The sequence below is a fragment of the Lutzomyia longipalpis genome, chromosome 4, assembly GCF_024334085.1.
Source record: "Lutzomyia longipalpis isolate SR_M1_2022 chromosome 4, ASM2433408v1".
NCBI lineage: Eukaryota > Metazoa > Arthropoda > Insecta > Diptera > Psychodidae > Lutzomyia > Lutzomyia longipalpis.
The window spans coordinates 9,328,146-9,343,780 of record NC_074710.1 but is presented as its reverse complement, the minus strand read 5'-3'; the positions used below and the strand labels follow the sequence as shown (position 1 = coordinate 9,343,780).

Genomic DNA, 15,635 nt, shown 5'->3' with positions numbered 1-15,635 from the left:
AGGAAAAAAGCAAACGAAGCTGATTAGAACATTAAAATGTATAAATGATTTATTTTCTTCATTGAAAATTGATACGATTTCACTTAATTTGTTCGCGTTAATAATGCGGAGTTAATGCCGTAAAAGCTGTATAAACATCAAAGCTCCCATTTCGCGTCACAAAAGTTTATTAAACTTTTAAGATTGATTCGTCTTGTGCTTTATTTTTTCTTTTTCATTTTTTTAGCGAACCAACAAGCCCCGAAAGAGATTACTCATTTTTCTGAATAACTGTCAGTGAAATCATTAATTTCTCAGGTCAGAGATCAAGAAGTCACCAGGAAATTGGTTCTGATTCTCTTTGAGAGTTTATATTTTCAATTTTAGATTAATGCGCGTCACCCTCGCGCGCCCTCTTCGCATGCTCACTCACTCATATCTTCAATTCTAATCGACTTTAATTAGTTTTCTTCACCCCACTTCGTGATGCGAAATTGAATAATGAAATTTCTTGTTTTCATTATCTCCTCTTTTTCATTTTCAACGTCTTTTTTTGTGTATGTGCGGCTAGAAAATCCATTCATCCACCGTAATGGCGGTTTTTTGTGAAATATACAACATAATCTGTTTCATTATTGCCTGCATATTGATTGTCGATGAGTGTGAGAGAGGTTTGTATGAAAAACAAGACAATAGACTCCCAATGGATTGGATGTGTGGCTCATAATGTCTCTATTTATATTGAAAGTCTCTTCAATGTGAAATGACCGTTTCATTGGTGGGAATTTGAAAAAAATTAATTTAAAAAATTAATGTCAAAACTTAATGACGTCTAAATCGAACTGTCAAAGTTTTTATTCGATTTGAACAACAATTTAACTAAAACTTAAAAACTTTTCAACTTAGAAACTATTCTGTTAAGTAGATGTATTAAGATTTTAAATTCTTTTTCAATTTTTTTTTCTTAGAATTAGATATAAGAATTTTGGTTAGGGTTGTTTCTGTTAAAAATCTTTTCTTTTCTTACAATTAAAAGTTTTAAGATAATGACAGTAGATATTTTATAATTGGTGTAATTGACGTTCCCTTAAAAACTAAGGATTTGTTTTTCAAGAAAACAATTACAATGACTTTTAATGAAAGAAACAAACTGTCAAAATCTTTTAAAAAAAATTTCACAGGATATCAGAAATTTTATAATTGACGGATCTTAAGAAAGGAAAACATTCTTTTACGGAATGAACCTCAAGATTACAAGATTTTGACATTTTTTAGTTTTCTATTTTTTTGAAATGTAAAATCTTTGATATTTCTTTTACTCCTTTTACTCTATCCCACCATTTAACTCTGTCAAAAGCTTAGAACAAGCTTCTTGTTATAATAAAGAAAAGAAAAGATTTTTGACTGAATCCATCCTTCAGGTTCTAAAATGTTTTTTTTTATTATTATACAATTTTTTTACGTCAAGCCAAAATTTCACTCAAAATGACTCAAAACCAGCGATGCTTTGAGACACAAAAAAATTAAATGAAAAAAAGAAGGATCATGATTCGTGAAGAAGTTTAAGAAAAAAATAGTCATGATTGGTAGAATAATGTGAATATAATAATATTTATGGAAAACATTTTGTGATTTTCTCAACACATATTTGCCTATTACTTTTCTATTATTACCTCCACTATCATTGATACTTTATTATTATTGTTAGTTAACAATAAAGTGCGTTTATTGTTGTTCCCTTCGCGTCACGACTGTATTAAAATACTTTGAGATGAAGCCATCAATTGCCCTCATGAAGGAAGGATAGAGAGAGTCAGAGATGCGATGTGTATAAAAAGAAAAGAAAAAGATATTCGAAGAGATTTAAAAAGCATCAACAAACAGCCTGAATATTTGTACACACAAAAGTCCAAATTATGGCAGCCAAAGTGTTATTCCAAATGCAATGTGAAGAGAGAATATAATCTCTTAACTGTTGGCCGGCACTATTGAGTCCGGTGTGGTGAGATGAAAGAGGCCCGAAAGCCACAAAGGAGTTATGTACAAGAAGACGATTATATTCTCAACTTCATATCTTCACAAGATAAATGAATGTCGAAACAATTTGTTGGACACAAAGTCATAAATCATTTGAAAATCGAACGAAATTGAACAACTTAATTTACTCGAGGCGCGCTCGTATTGATGTGATTTCGTCAACAGGATGCCCCAAAAGAGATGCCAAAACACTCTTTAGGAGACTTTTCTTAATAATTTTATTGATTAATTAATTCATTTTTTTTATTGTTGAGGTTGTTTGAAATTTATTTGATTTTTTTATAATTGAATTCAGAAGAGAAGCTAAACTGAGTTTCCCCGATAAATTAAAAATTTTATGAGCGGTTAAAATTGAAAAATCGATCTAGAATAATTGATAACCATTTTTCCATATTATGTCAGGCTTTAGTTTCTAAAGTTAGGCCTGAGTTTTTGAAGCTAGACATCAATTCGTTGGATTTTACTTGAAAAGCCTGACTTAACTTTTCTAAACTAGGCCCATATTTTTTTTTTTGAAGCTATGCCTAAGTTATCTGGGCCAAGTCTTAGTTTGTAAATCCATGCCTATTTTTTTAAGCTACGTTTTTCTTAAACCAGGCTTAAATTTTCTTAAACAAGGCTTAAATTTTTAAAGGTAAAGAATTAGGATTACTAAAGTAAAATTCTTATATTTTGGGCTCTACCAATTTTTTATAGACAGATTTAAGTTCTAAGTTAAACTTTAGTTTTTAGAATGTAAATAATTTTTCTGAGGTTAGGCTTTACGGTTTAAGGGTTAGATGAGATTGAATTAGGGCTCAATACATTTTTTGACAATATTTTTAGTAGTTAGATACGTGAAAACGGCCAGATTCATCTGGAACGTCTTTAGGCAGCAAAATTAGTGAGAAACAATTATTCAAAAATACGGAAACCTAATCTAAATTCAGAGTCTCACTCAGGCCTAATCTTAAAAACTAAAACCTGGATTAAAAAATATACCCTGCTTAAGAAATGGCCGAACTTGTAGTGAATTAAACTTTTTGTAAGAAATATGAAATAAATATTTCTCAGTTGTAGAATCTTAAGATAGCACCAAATATGCAAAGATGTCAGATCAGTCTTAAAATTGGGATGAGAACGAATTCGGATCCGATAATTTGAATTTTTATCTATTAAACTTAAATGATATTTTAAGTGGTTTTTGTAGAATTCTAAGAAGATGAAAAGAATGATTTTCTACAGAACTTAAAAGCTACTGAATTTGTCACAAAATATTCTTTTGATGAGGCACCCTGTCCCCAATATATGGCGGGATTTGTGAATTCAATCTCTCGGTGTTTGTACATTATAAATTTATATTTCACATAAAAGCAGCCCAGAGTGAGATATCACAGGGGCTGTGCTTGCGTGAGAGAGTACGACGGAGTATAAACCGTGTAGCTGGGAGATGTTTGAAAAGGTGTTAGTAAATTGGATATTAAATTGGATTATGCATTGAAATTAACACTATGTAGAAATTAATTATTCATCGTTTATTTATTTGCTTCTCCATTCCTTCATTTACACATTTTCCACTCGTTTTTTGTTGTTGCCTTTTTTCAACCTCGCACCTTTTTTTCGTGTAGTATACCGTGTGTAGTAGGTATACCTACGAACAAGAGGCTTGTGGTACAGGCCACAGCAGCACGATAATTATATTTGGTTGTCTGCTCCGGATGGAAAATTGAAGTGTTGTGTAGTAAATGTGGAGCTTCTAAAGTGGCTCAAGAAAATACTTTATAACAAGCGCAATGGTGCGCGAGGTCTTTTAGCATGCGGGGCAGGGTAGGTACCTACCTGTAAGTAAGATGGAAGGAGAAAAAAGGTGCGCGCACGTGAAAGAGCGCGAGAAAGATTGAAAAGTGTGAGGACTCAATTTAGAAAATGTGGATTTCAATTATTTCGTATTAATAAATTTACGGCGTGAATTAACGATCTGTGGCGTGGCTTTTGCTGCACATTTTCAATTTATGCGTGTGCAACTCACTTTTAGAATTAATCACAGCGATTTAGTTCTGCTTCGCCACCATACCCCCTGCCCAATCGTACCAGCATATCCCCATGGCTAGGCCATTTAGCGCTGCGGTACCTTTTGTTGTGGCCATCCACACACACACATGAGGTAGGAAAGAAGTATTTTGGGCTTTTCTCTCAATTGATCTACCTTCGGATCACGACGTGATATCGAAAAACGTGTGAAGCGATATATCAAATTCCGATGGGGGCGAACGCGGAAGAAAATGAATCGGAATGGGACAAAAAACAAGTCGGGGTGATGAGGCATTTATTGGGAATTTAACACCTCCTCGAGGAGCAGTTGGAGAGAAATTTTTCTATTATCTCCCAACCCCGGGGGCTCGCACAGTGGTCACCACCAAATCATCATGTTTTCCCAAAAATTCTTAAGCAACCAACTGGATTTCTTTCTCCTCATTTCACTTGAATCGCTTCAACTATTCCCCTTTTTTTACTATTTTTTAGCTGTGTTTCTTTCAGACACAGCTTTTGTGTACCGAGCAAAATCGAAAGTCGTCAGATCGGGCTCAAACTTGGGATAAGCACGAATTAGGGTCCCCACATTCCAAAAAACGTATGCGCCAAAAAATTTTTTTTCCGGCCGGCCGGCCGGCCGGCCGTCCGGAACCTTTTGCTAAATTACAAGAGAACGGTAATAGATAGAGACTTGCGGTAAACGGCAAAGTTTAAATATCGACTGGAAGACATCCGATTATGATGTCAAATTTTACCCCCCACCACCGCGTCCGCCATTTTGAATAACCTCAAAATTTTGTTTTCGCTATATCTCAGCCCCTGTAATAGCTAAAAGTCTGAAATTTTTATATGTTGTAGAGGCCATCAATACCTTTCCAACGATACCTCATTTTCGAAAATCGGTCAAGCCGTTTAGTCAATATGGCCGCCACAATTTTTCATCGAAAATCGACCATAACTCGAAAACGGCTTGACCGATTTTGATCAACCTGGGCTCAAATGAAAGCTCTCAACAAACCCTACAACTCTCTAGAACATCCGAAGTTTCAAAAGTGACCGCTAGGGGGCCAAAAATCAAAAACAAAATTTTCGATGAGTTTTCGATGAATATCTCGAAAACGCCATTATCGATTTGCTTCATTTTTTGATATGTTATAGCTGACTATATTATCTAGCTCCATGCCAAAAATGAAGAAAATCTATGTCGCCGTTCTCGAGATATAGCCTTCCAAAGTTAGCATGTAATATCTCGGGTTCTACAAGTCCGATTTCGATCAACTCAAGCGCAAATGAAAGGTTTCGTGAAACCCTACAAATGTCTAGAACATTGCAACTTCGAGAAATGACCGCAAGAGGCGCTAAAATCGAAAACAAAGTTTTCGAAAATTTCGAACTCGAATTTTTCGAAAATGGCGACATAAATTTTTTTCATTTTTCGATATGTTATAGCTGACTTCAGGACCTTTCAAACAAAAAAAAAATTTATGAAAATCTATGGATCCGTTCTCGAGATATAGCCTTCCAAACATTTCTTAGGGTATGACTTTTCTACATTTTCCGACTTTGCGCGTATTTAAATTAATTCGCGCTCTAGTTTACTCTCACAAAATTGGTACACTGAAAGAAACACAGCTCTCGTAAGCTTGGTCAGCTTACCAGTACATTTTTTATTTTGTTTTCTAAATTCCTTTATTTCCTAGAACATAAATAAATGTACAAAGTATGATGAAAATTTAACTATACCATCTGTTGCAGGAGCTGAAATATCTTTGAGATAAAAAAGCCAATTAAAGTTTAAAAATTTCGTTTAAAGTGTTTGCGGTTGTCTTGCTTAAAAATTGGTGAACCACAGCAGGCGTAGCTTTAGAAGGTTTTTATTCCCAAAAAACTCTTTAAAAAGTTTTTAAAATGACGACCAGGAGCGTACTCAAAAATTTAATCAGGGACATGTTTTTAGATCTTTTCTTTTTAAATTTAAAAACATTGAAAATGAAATATTAAAAAAAAGCTTGACATTTCTTTGTAAGTGTTTAACATTTTTCTTATATGTTTGATGTTATTTTTAACGTTTGACAATTCTTTCTAATGATTGACGTTTTTTTTCTAACATGATGACGTTTCTATTTTATTTTCCATATTTTATTCTAAAATATGACAATTATTTTCTTAAATACAATTTGAATTATTTTGACATCTAAAAGAGAGTTTGAACTCTCGGAAGTTTTAGGGGTGCTGAGACATCCAAACACTTACCTGGTCTACGCCCCAGATAGTGACAAATAGATCTTTATACTGAATGGTAAATTCTTAAAATAAAAAACTATCAATCTTGAATTGATCTATAAAATTGGATTTCAAAGCTTTTAAATACTTTGAAAATTAAATAATAAACTTTAACGAGCCTTTCGCGCTTAACCCTTTCTCGTCCACGTGAAACATTGAATCATACTTTCTTTTTTATGACGATATTTATTCTATGGATGTTTTTAGAGGACATTTCTCAAACAAACCATCTGCTTTTGGCCTCTTTTACGTGATATTAATGAAGGAAGTCAAAAAGTAAAATTGCAAAAGCAAAAGGACGCCACATGGCTGCCATCTTGATGCAAAAAATAGGCGCCATTTTGTTATCGATATAAAATGTAAATACCAGCTAAAAATTAGCTTAAAAGCAGCTGATTTTTGTCATATATTTCACCCTTCTTTCTCCTTTGCAATATTAGTGTAACAATTTTTCGGATATTTCATAAATTTCACTGAAAATTTCAATAAAAGTACCTACGTTGTTCAATATTTGTGATGAAAAATAAAATGAAATAAAAACGCGTGCTTAAAGTACTTCCAATAGAAACTTACACGACACATATTTACCACCTTTTCCTTCACTTTATGGCATCCAAATCGTGTCCAACCAAATGGTTCAGATCCAGTGACTCAACGACACCATATACGATGGGTTAGTAGCCCCATAAAGATTCCCTTAATCGTGTGGAATTCCACACAATTTTGACTCAATAAAACGAATTTAGTGTGGCAATTAATTTTTGAATAAATATGTATATTATTTATAATATTCATCTTCTCTTTCACTTTTTTCATCTTCATTTTTTTGGCAATTTACATATGAATATGTGTTCCATCTATTGTGTCACATAATGATGTTCTTAACACAATCTCCATCATCTCGATCATGGCTTTTTTTTAGATATATAAGATATTCTTTTTCTCTTCAGTGTGTTCCAAAGCTTCTTTCTCCGTTTTTTTTCTTCTTCTTATAATCTCTTGTTCTTCTGTAAATTATCTTATTGACTTTATGATATGACATTTTTCACATTTTTTTTCACTCCTCATCCATAGCACTAAACAACGCGCGTTCTTTTTCTTCTTTCACCGGGGGAATCAGAGAGATTATAGAAAAATAATGTAAATTATTTATTAATGAAGTCACCAAGAATGTATTCAAGGCTCTAAATTTATTAGAAAAGAAATCAATTGGGGGCTTTCTTCGCCTCCACGAAAAATTCCATACGCTATAGACGAATGGTGCGTGCGTTCAAGATGGTTTTGACTTCTGAAATTTTTCATTTCCATTTTAAAAGAAAAATGAAACCCGTATCATCCTCAAATTTGTGTGTGATTATAGTGATTGAAATTAATTGAACAGGTAAAAAATTGGCATTTCCTCTTCGACAAGTAATGCTGTTGTGACATTTGTTTGACATCTGTCAGAAATTATCTGTCAAAATAATTAGAAATTTTTCAAAGAAAAAATTTCTTGCAATATGATGATCAGTTTACTAATTTTGCGCTCTTTTCTTTCCAAATACAAACTGCCTTTTCGATTATAATTTTGGAAAAAATAATCTATTTACAATCCTTTTTTTGATATACTTTTGCCATCACTATTTACACATCTTTTCTTCACTGTTTTTTATTTATTTTGTAATTTATTATCTACTTTTGCCAATTTCTTTTCTCACCCAATACTTTCACACCTAACGTAATCTGCTCCTTAAGCCTTTTAATTCTATCTCCTTTTCTATACACATTTTCATAAAATCATTCTTTCTTCATTTTGTTTTTCTTTTACTAAAAAGATATTTTCACATTTGAATTTATTATTAAGAAAAAAACTAATTTCATTTTTATCAAAATGATTATCAAAGAAAGAACTTTTTTATATTGCACATTTTCGCCTTTAAAACGTATAAAAATGAAAAATATTTACCAAAAAAATAAATATTAGATTTTAGGAAATTTTCAAAATGGCTTCGCAGATGTCAGTTGTTAATCGTTCGGCTAATCTTCGGTAAATTCTTCGGGTGATATTAGCGAAGTTATTGAGGTAAAGTGGCACTATTTTGATATTTAAAATTAAATTGAATTTAGTTGTTTTTTTATTTTTTTTCAGTGAATTAAATTAACCCTTTCGTGTCCAATGTATTTATAAGAAAATATTCTAATATTCAGATACCTTAAATTGTTGAAAAATTATTAGATTTTATGTTTCTTTTCTTGCCTCTCTCCCCCAATTAAAATTCAAATTCCCGATCAACAACTTCTACAACGCAGAAGCCTTCAAAAGCACACAAAAATCTCTTTTTTTCCGGCGAATTTTCTAACGGAAAACTTTCATTGAAATATTGCAAATTATTTATTTTTCTTGAAAGATAAATCTACTTAAAATTAATGAGAAAAAATAAATTCAGATTTTTCTTATATTTTATCATATTGCTATACAATGAATTTATATACAAGTTTAGTCCTCTATAAGAATTTTTACTTCATTTGTCTCACTAATGGTGCTATGCAGGAAAAGAATGTCAAGAAAGAATGATCATGACATTTTTTTTTCATTCCCTCTCACTCCCACTAATGTATTTTCCTATCTTTCGTCTTTCTCCCACGCATGGTGACGACATTTTTTTTCATGGAATGCTTTTTTTCTTGCGCACAACCTGTTTTTGTTTCTTTGAATTTTCTCAACATTTGGGGGTATTTTCCCCAAAGAAAAGTGGAAAATGCTTAGCTAAAGAGCCCACAGTGCCAGGAAAACAGTGAAAAATGGAAATTTACGGTCATTTATCGGCCAAATATGTGAAAATGGTCGAAGTGAAAAATCAAAACATTCTTTCCCTGACCAATTTTTACGGAATTTCACCACACAAATCACTTCTTGCGGGCTTTTTGTACCTTCCTACAGGTCATCTGCATAGGGAAGGTCGGCTTGGGGTCAGGGAAATGCTTCCTGGGTGGTGGAATCCCACATGAACGCGGAAAAAACTTTGTCCGGGAGTGAATGTTTTGCTGTCGAACTTCACTGTTTTCACTTATTTAGCCGATAAATACCCACGATTTTCCACTTTTCACACTCTCACATACACTAAGAACACTCCCACAAGCCGCTTTTCACTTTTCCCAAGATAAAATATCACAATTTACAGAGAAAATTGCAGAAAACTAACAAACACGTTGACTTCGCAAGAGCTTGAAAAAGAATGTCGCAGGAAGATGTTTTTTTCTGACATTCTTTTTCCAGCTCTTGTGAAGTCAATGTGTTTGTTAGTATTCTCTGCAATTTTCTCTGTAAATTGTGATATTTTAGCTCAGGAAAAGTGAAAAGCGACTTGTGGAAGTGATCTAAGTGCCCGTGAAGGTGTGAAAAGTGGAAAATCGGGGGTATTTATTGGCCAAATAAGTGAAAACTGTGCAGTTTCTACAGCAAAACATTCACTCCCGGACCAATTTTTTCCGCGTTCAGGTGGGATTCTACCACCCAGGAAGCATTTTCCTGCCCCCCACACAGACCTTCCTTGTTGCAGATGACCTGTGGGAAAGTCCAAAAAGCCCGCAGGAAGTGATTTGTGTCGTGAAAATACAGAAAAATATCTCGTAAAAATTGGTCAGGGAAAGAATGTTTTGATTTTTCACTTCGCGCATTTTCACATATTGGGCCGCTAAATGACCATAAATTTCCACTTTTCACGGCTTTCCTGGCACTGAGAACACTTCAGCAAAGCCCATTTTCACTTTTTCATGGAAAAATATCCCCAAATACTGAGAAAATAATACGAAATGAAAAACATGTTGAGTGCACAGAAAAGAATGATGAAATGTTTCTCTTGACATTCTTTTCCTGCATAGCACCATAAAACATTCTCAACTACTTTTTTCTGCACATTTTTTTTTGTTGCAAATGGTAATGATATCTGGATACGTTCACTAAAATAGTCTATTTATGCATTATTTAATAACACATTTAATACGATTTTAGCGTTGATGTGATTTTTTTGTGTTGTTTCTGGAAGAATCATTCGTTCAATTACATTTTCACATTCTTTCACATTTTTTTTGTTTCATTACAGAATCGTTGTCTTTAGTTCTCATGGGGTGTGTTGGGTGTGTTATTACTCTCCTTTTAGTTTAATAGAAATTTTGACTAAAATATTGATTTTTTCGCTGCTATTTTTGAGCAAACACTTCGGGGGGTTTCTCAACACTGGATTACCTTCTTGGGGAATGCGGGGAATTGAAAGGGTAGGAGACAATAATGTCTAAAGGGTGGAAAAAAGGTCGCGCACTCCCTTAAAAATCAAATCTATTTACGTACGTGAGGGATTCTTCTATGGCACGGAATTCTTCGACTGAGTCATTCGCTTTTCTCTCTTTTTTTTTAAACAAAAATCTTCTAAATTAGGAATGATTTATTTTGCAAATTAAATAAATAAATATTTTTTGTCTACTGAAAATACAACAAGAATTTTACCTGGAAAAAGGAAACTCTAATTTTTTTAATGATTTTTTGATATCCCAAGCAGCACATATTTTACTCCTTATACTGATTTTAAAATTTAAAATTTAGTTTTTAAAAAAATTATTTTAAAGGAAAGATTTTTCTTAAATCACTTTTGAAATTCTCATAAAGACTTCAAAAAATTGTGTAAAATAAATCACTTTTGAATAAAAATTCATGAAATTTAGTACAAGATGTACTAACACTCAAAAGTTTAGAACTTTTTTTTGTCCATTTTTATGCACTCAAAGCCAACAAATTTTATCGTGCGTACTAAATATGGGAAAATCTTTGCCTTCATTCAAAAACAGGAAAGATAAAGAATTCTTCCCGGTTTCGGTTCGTTTTTGGTTACACAATGGTCGCAAAAGGGTCGTGAAAGTGTTATCAAAACTCCTCGATATGTTTCCAATGAAATGATCATCAAATACAATAAACTAGTACTAAAATGTCATTTTCTTTCATAAAATTTGGAAAATTATTCTCTCGCAAATTATTTAAACAATTTTCATAAAAATTGTCAAACTCTGCTGCTTGTGAATGTATAAATGTAGGTATTAATTTTCGCTTTAGAACATTCCGCAAACCACCTAATTTTTTTTATATGAAAAAATATAGCTTTTCGATGATTTTTATTGATCCTAAACCACATTTATTAATTTTTAACAAATTCATATCGCAAACTTCAAATAAAAACCTCCAGTGCGGTTTGTTTCATTTTGCAAATTAATTTCTCCCCAATTTCCAGGTAAAATTTTTTGTGGTTCTTCGAATGTCTTCAGTCTGGGCAATTAATAATTTTTCTACCGAGGTATTCGTCTTTCTCGTTCTCTGTTCATTCACCACGTCCCTCGAGCTTCTTCTTTTTTTTTGTTTTAATTATATTTAGCAAAACTAAAGAAATTTTCCAATCATCCCATTCCTATTGCAATGTTTTTCTAAGCAAGACTCACATTTTTTTTAATTTCATGGCAATCATTTTTTCTCTACTTATTATGCTTTTATGTATCATTCAATAAATAGTTAATGTTTGTTTTTTTAATCATATAAAATTATATAAATGTTCTTTTTTCATTCTTTTTTTTCGTACAAAATGAGAAATTTGTGATTATAATGTGTTGCAGTCAGTTTATGAAGGAACTTAAACTATGCGACGACATATTGATTTTTATTTATCTTATCAATTTTTCTCTTTCACTGTCTCTACAAGCCATCATTCCAATTTATGACTAATTGAAGTCTCAAAGAAAACGTGAAATGATCATTTTTCGAGGAAAATATAACGAAATACCGAGAAAAAAATCAAAATGGCCACACTTCAGCACACTAAAGGACGCCATTTTATCAGTACAATATCTCACAGTGCATCATATTGCCCTCTAGTGTCGCATAGTTAAATTACAAACAAAACAGGGGGCTATCACGAGGAATGAAGGAAAGAAAACGAACATCTTCTAAAGAGGGGGGAATATGCGGTGCAGACTTACGGGTCTCATGTATTGTTGTAGAGCAGGGACTCTATACTAAAGGGATTGGGCCGGATGGTCATCTTAGGCGTGGAATCATCACCATCATCGCCAAGGCATTCCTCATCACTGGGGCGTCTCGTGATGGAGCAATCTTCGGGTTCATCACTTGAATCTCCACCGCCGACCACATCAATTGGTGTGTCGTCATCATCAATTTCCGAGTCAGAATTCACTCGATGCTGCGACAAATACTCAGCCTTTAGTGTCTCAAAGTCCACCGTGATCCCCTTTGAGCGTAGCTTCCGCGCCTGCCGTTCGAGCGCCTTGGCCAGTTTCTTTCGCCGCCGGGCTCTATTTTGGATGACAGAATTGAGGGATCTGGTCAAGGGGTCAAGAGATTCAAAGTGGCAAAAGGGCGTCGGCATACGTACTTCTCCTTAGCGCGCAGCTCACTCGGTGGGATTGGTTCACCTGAACAGGATTGCGGGTGGGCATTGTGGGCAGGTCGACCAGGGCCTTTCTTCGTGTGCTCCTTTTTCCGCCACTTGGCCCGACGATTTTGGAACCAAACCTTCCCGAAAAAAAACACACAAAAGAAGCAACATTTATTAAAATTATCACCAATAAATATTTCTCAAAATTAAAAGAAATATTTTGTTTTCTTTGAATCATCTTCACACCTTTTGCAAAATTCAATAAAAATGTTAAACTTTTTTATGCAACCGATTGCAAAAAAGTTGTGCACACGCACATAAAATAAATTAACATATCTGTGCAAATAAACATACAAAACTGTTGGTTTTATTTTGAATTATTTTATTCTATATTGGCGTAACTATAGGGAAGACCAGGGCTATGCGGCTTTTTTTATAATCTAAATGATTAGAAATTAAATTCTTTTATTGTAAAATTAATGAATTTTAAATTATAAAAAAATCAACTTTTTAACAAAAAATAAAAATAAATAAATAAAAAGTCTTTTGAATTTTCTTCTGTGAATTTTTTTCTATCACTTAAAAATTATTTTAGATACATTATAAAATAAAATTGATAAATTACTTAAGAAACAAGAAGAACCGAAAATAATGCGATTAAATGGCGTTTAAAATATAACGCAATGGCTGAGAATCAGAAAACTCTTCTCCATAGAACTTTCCGATTCATCAGGAACTAAAATATGTTCAAAGAGACATTTTGAGATTAGATTTTATTTTTGATTTAAACAAACATTGAAAGTGAATTAAGAAAACGATTTCATTTTTTTTACAAAATTTTTGACATTTCTTTTTCGAGTTTGACGTTTCTTTTCTAGCATTTGACATTTCTTTTCCAATTCCTGACATTATTTTCGCGTTTCTTTTGAAAGTTTATCATTCATTTTTAAATTTATTTTTCTTTTTCTAACATGAAAATATTTTTTAATAATATTGATGAAAAATGTTTAAAGTTCTTGAAGAATCAAAGAATTTTTTTTGAGAATTTTTCGGCATTATTCATCCAGAATAGACAATAAAAAAAATACCTCGATATACATCAAATATTGACGATTTTGCTCGTGAAACTGCAATATTCATCAATAAATTAGCAATATTTAATCTACTTTTTTGCTAAATATTTAGCAAAAACACTTAAATAAAAAAAGATTATTGCCCCTGCATCGACAAAAAGTTTAGAGTTATAAAATTATTCGCAATTAAAATTAAATGTAGGGGAGACCGGGGTTAAAAAAGTCACTTAAGGGTTTAGAAAAAGCTCAAAATATCATATTTCTCAAACAGATAAAGCAAAATGTATAGCTCATTTATTTAGGAAATTTACTGCCCTACAACTCTTTCTCAGATCATTTTGTTCTATCTAGCCAGGAAATATGATTTTTTTGACTTTATCCAAATCCTTAAGTGACTTTATTAGCCCCGCTCTCCCCTATGTATCTATAGTAGATGAAATTTAAAAAAAAAAAAAAACAAAATTAAATGTTTTCCTGAGTTAAATGAATATTTTTTAGCATATTTTTTATTCTCTGCTCAAAAAAATAATTTTTTAGGCCAAAAATTTGACGATGCAATGAAATATATCTAACTCTAAAGGAAAAAATGTACAAAATCTGTGGCTCTATTTAAAGCAACTTTGCACTTTAGCTTCAAGATTTGTTAAAAAACTAGCGAAGAGCTTATTGGTTTTGATTCTAACTCAGCTCTATTTTCCTAAACAAAGTAGAGCCTCTATACCTTGCTTTGTGCAAAATAATTTGAATAAATTAATGTATTTTATAGATTAAGTTTACTAAATCCTTCTAAAACTTATTTAGTGGAGCTTAGTTCTAAAATCATAAGAGATAACACATTGAAATCCATTTAAATATAGAAGAGCAAATTTAGAGGAGATAAATCCAAAAATAATTCATCCTGAGAATCCTCTTTCTTTCCAAGAATCATTCCCAAATGGTACTTTATTGCTCTTGTTAACAATAAACACTTCCGTATAAATTAATTCATGCCAGAGGTCAATACGAAGAGGGGGTGATAAAAGAAATTATTTATAGTCCATGCACTGCCCCGGGGTGTCGCATTGAGGAATTATATACATTTTGTACGTACATAAATGCGACCAGAGGGGCGCTTCACGCAGAGGTGTGAGAAATGATGAATGTTGATTGATTTGAATGTGGGAAGGTAACTATACTATACATATAAAAAGGTACTCACAGCTACTCGACTTTCTTTGAGGTCCAATCGCATTGCGAGCGCCTCCCTCATAAAGACGTCCGGGTAGTGGCTGGCCGAGAAGGCGCGTTCTAGCTCCTCAAGTTGCCAAGAATTGAAGTTTGTTCGCGATCTTCGTCGCTTCGACGCACTACTCTCATCATCACCATCCGCGGCGGATCCTTAAAAGAAATTAAAAGGAAAAAAATATTACTTCTCGTTATTTAAAAATTTATGACAAAGAAAATCATATTTTATGCTGTCCAGTCTCTAATCTCAATTCAATGGGGAGGGATAGAGAAATTGTGATAATTTGTACACACAGCGCCAGTGAAATGTTTTATGATAACATTTTTTCCCCATTTGTACTGTCAATTTGTAGCAATATGCACGCATAAAATACAACACAGCGTATGGTTGTTTCATATATAATATAATAATGATTTGTGACTTTGTGTTTATTGAGGCACTCACCAATTATCTGCTTACATACAAATTGTTTTAAAAGCACGCGTTATGTATGCCACAGACTCGCGCGTTCCAATGAATATTTGATAAATTCCTCTTAATTAACGATAAAAGTGATTGGTAGACAATTTGTGATAATGCGCCAGTCGATTATTGGATGAAATATACTTTTGC

General features: G+C 32.8%; 2 protein-coding genes across 2 annotated transcripts in view; one reads left to right on the top strand and one right to left on the bottom strand.

The window, feature by feature from the left end:
* LOC129796184 (protein ABHD11-like) overlaps positions 1-15,635 on the top strand; it is a 48,813-nt gene that overhangs the window by 21,854 nt on the left and 11,324 nt on the right. The gene's annotated exons all lie outside the window — the stretch shown is intronic.
* LOC129796179 (homeobox protein unc-4-like) overlaps positions 7,067-15,635 on the bottom strand; it is a 29,874-nt gene continuing 21,305 nt past the window's right edge. Inside the window, exons 3-6 of the mRNA XM_055837955.1 lie at positions 14,997-15,175; positions 12,723-12,862; positions 10,177-12,669; positions 7,067-8,825 (exon numbers count right to left, since the gene is read on the bottom strand). Coding sequence (XP_055693930.1) covers positions 12,315-12,669; positions 12,723-12,862; positions 14,997-15,175 — 674 coding nt within the window. The 3' untranslated portion in view covers positions 7,067-8,825; positions 10,177-12,314. The remainder of the gene's footprint in view (positions 8,826-10,176; positions 12,670-12,722; positions 12,863-14,996; positions 15,176-15,635) is intronic.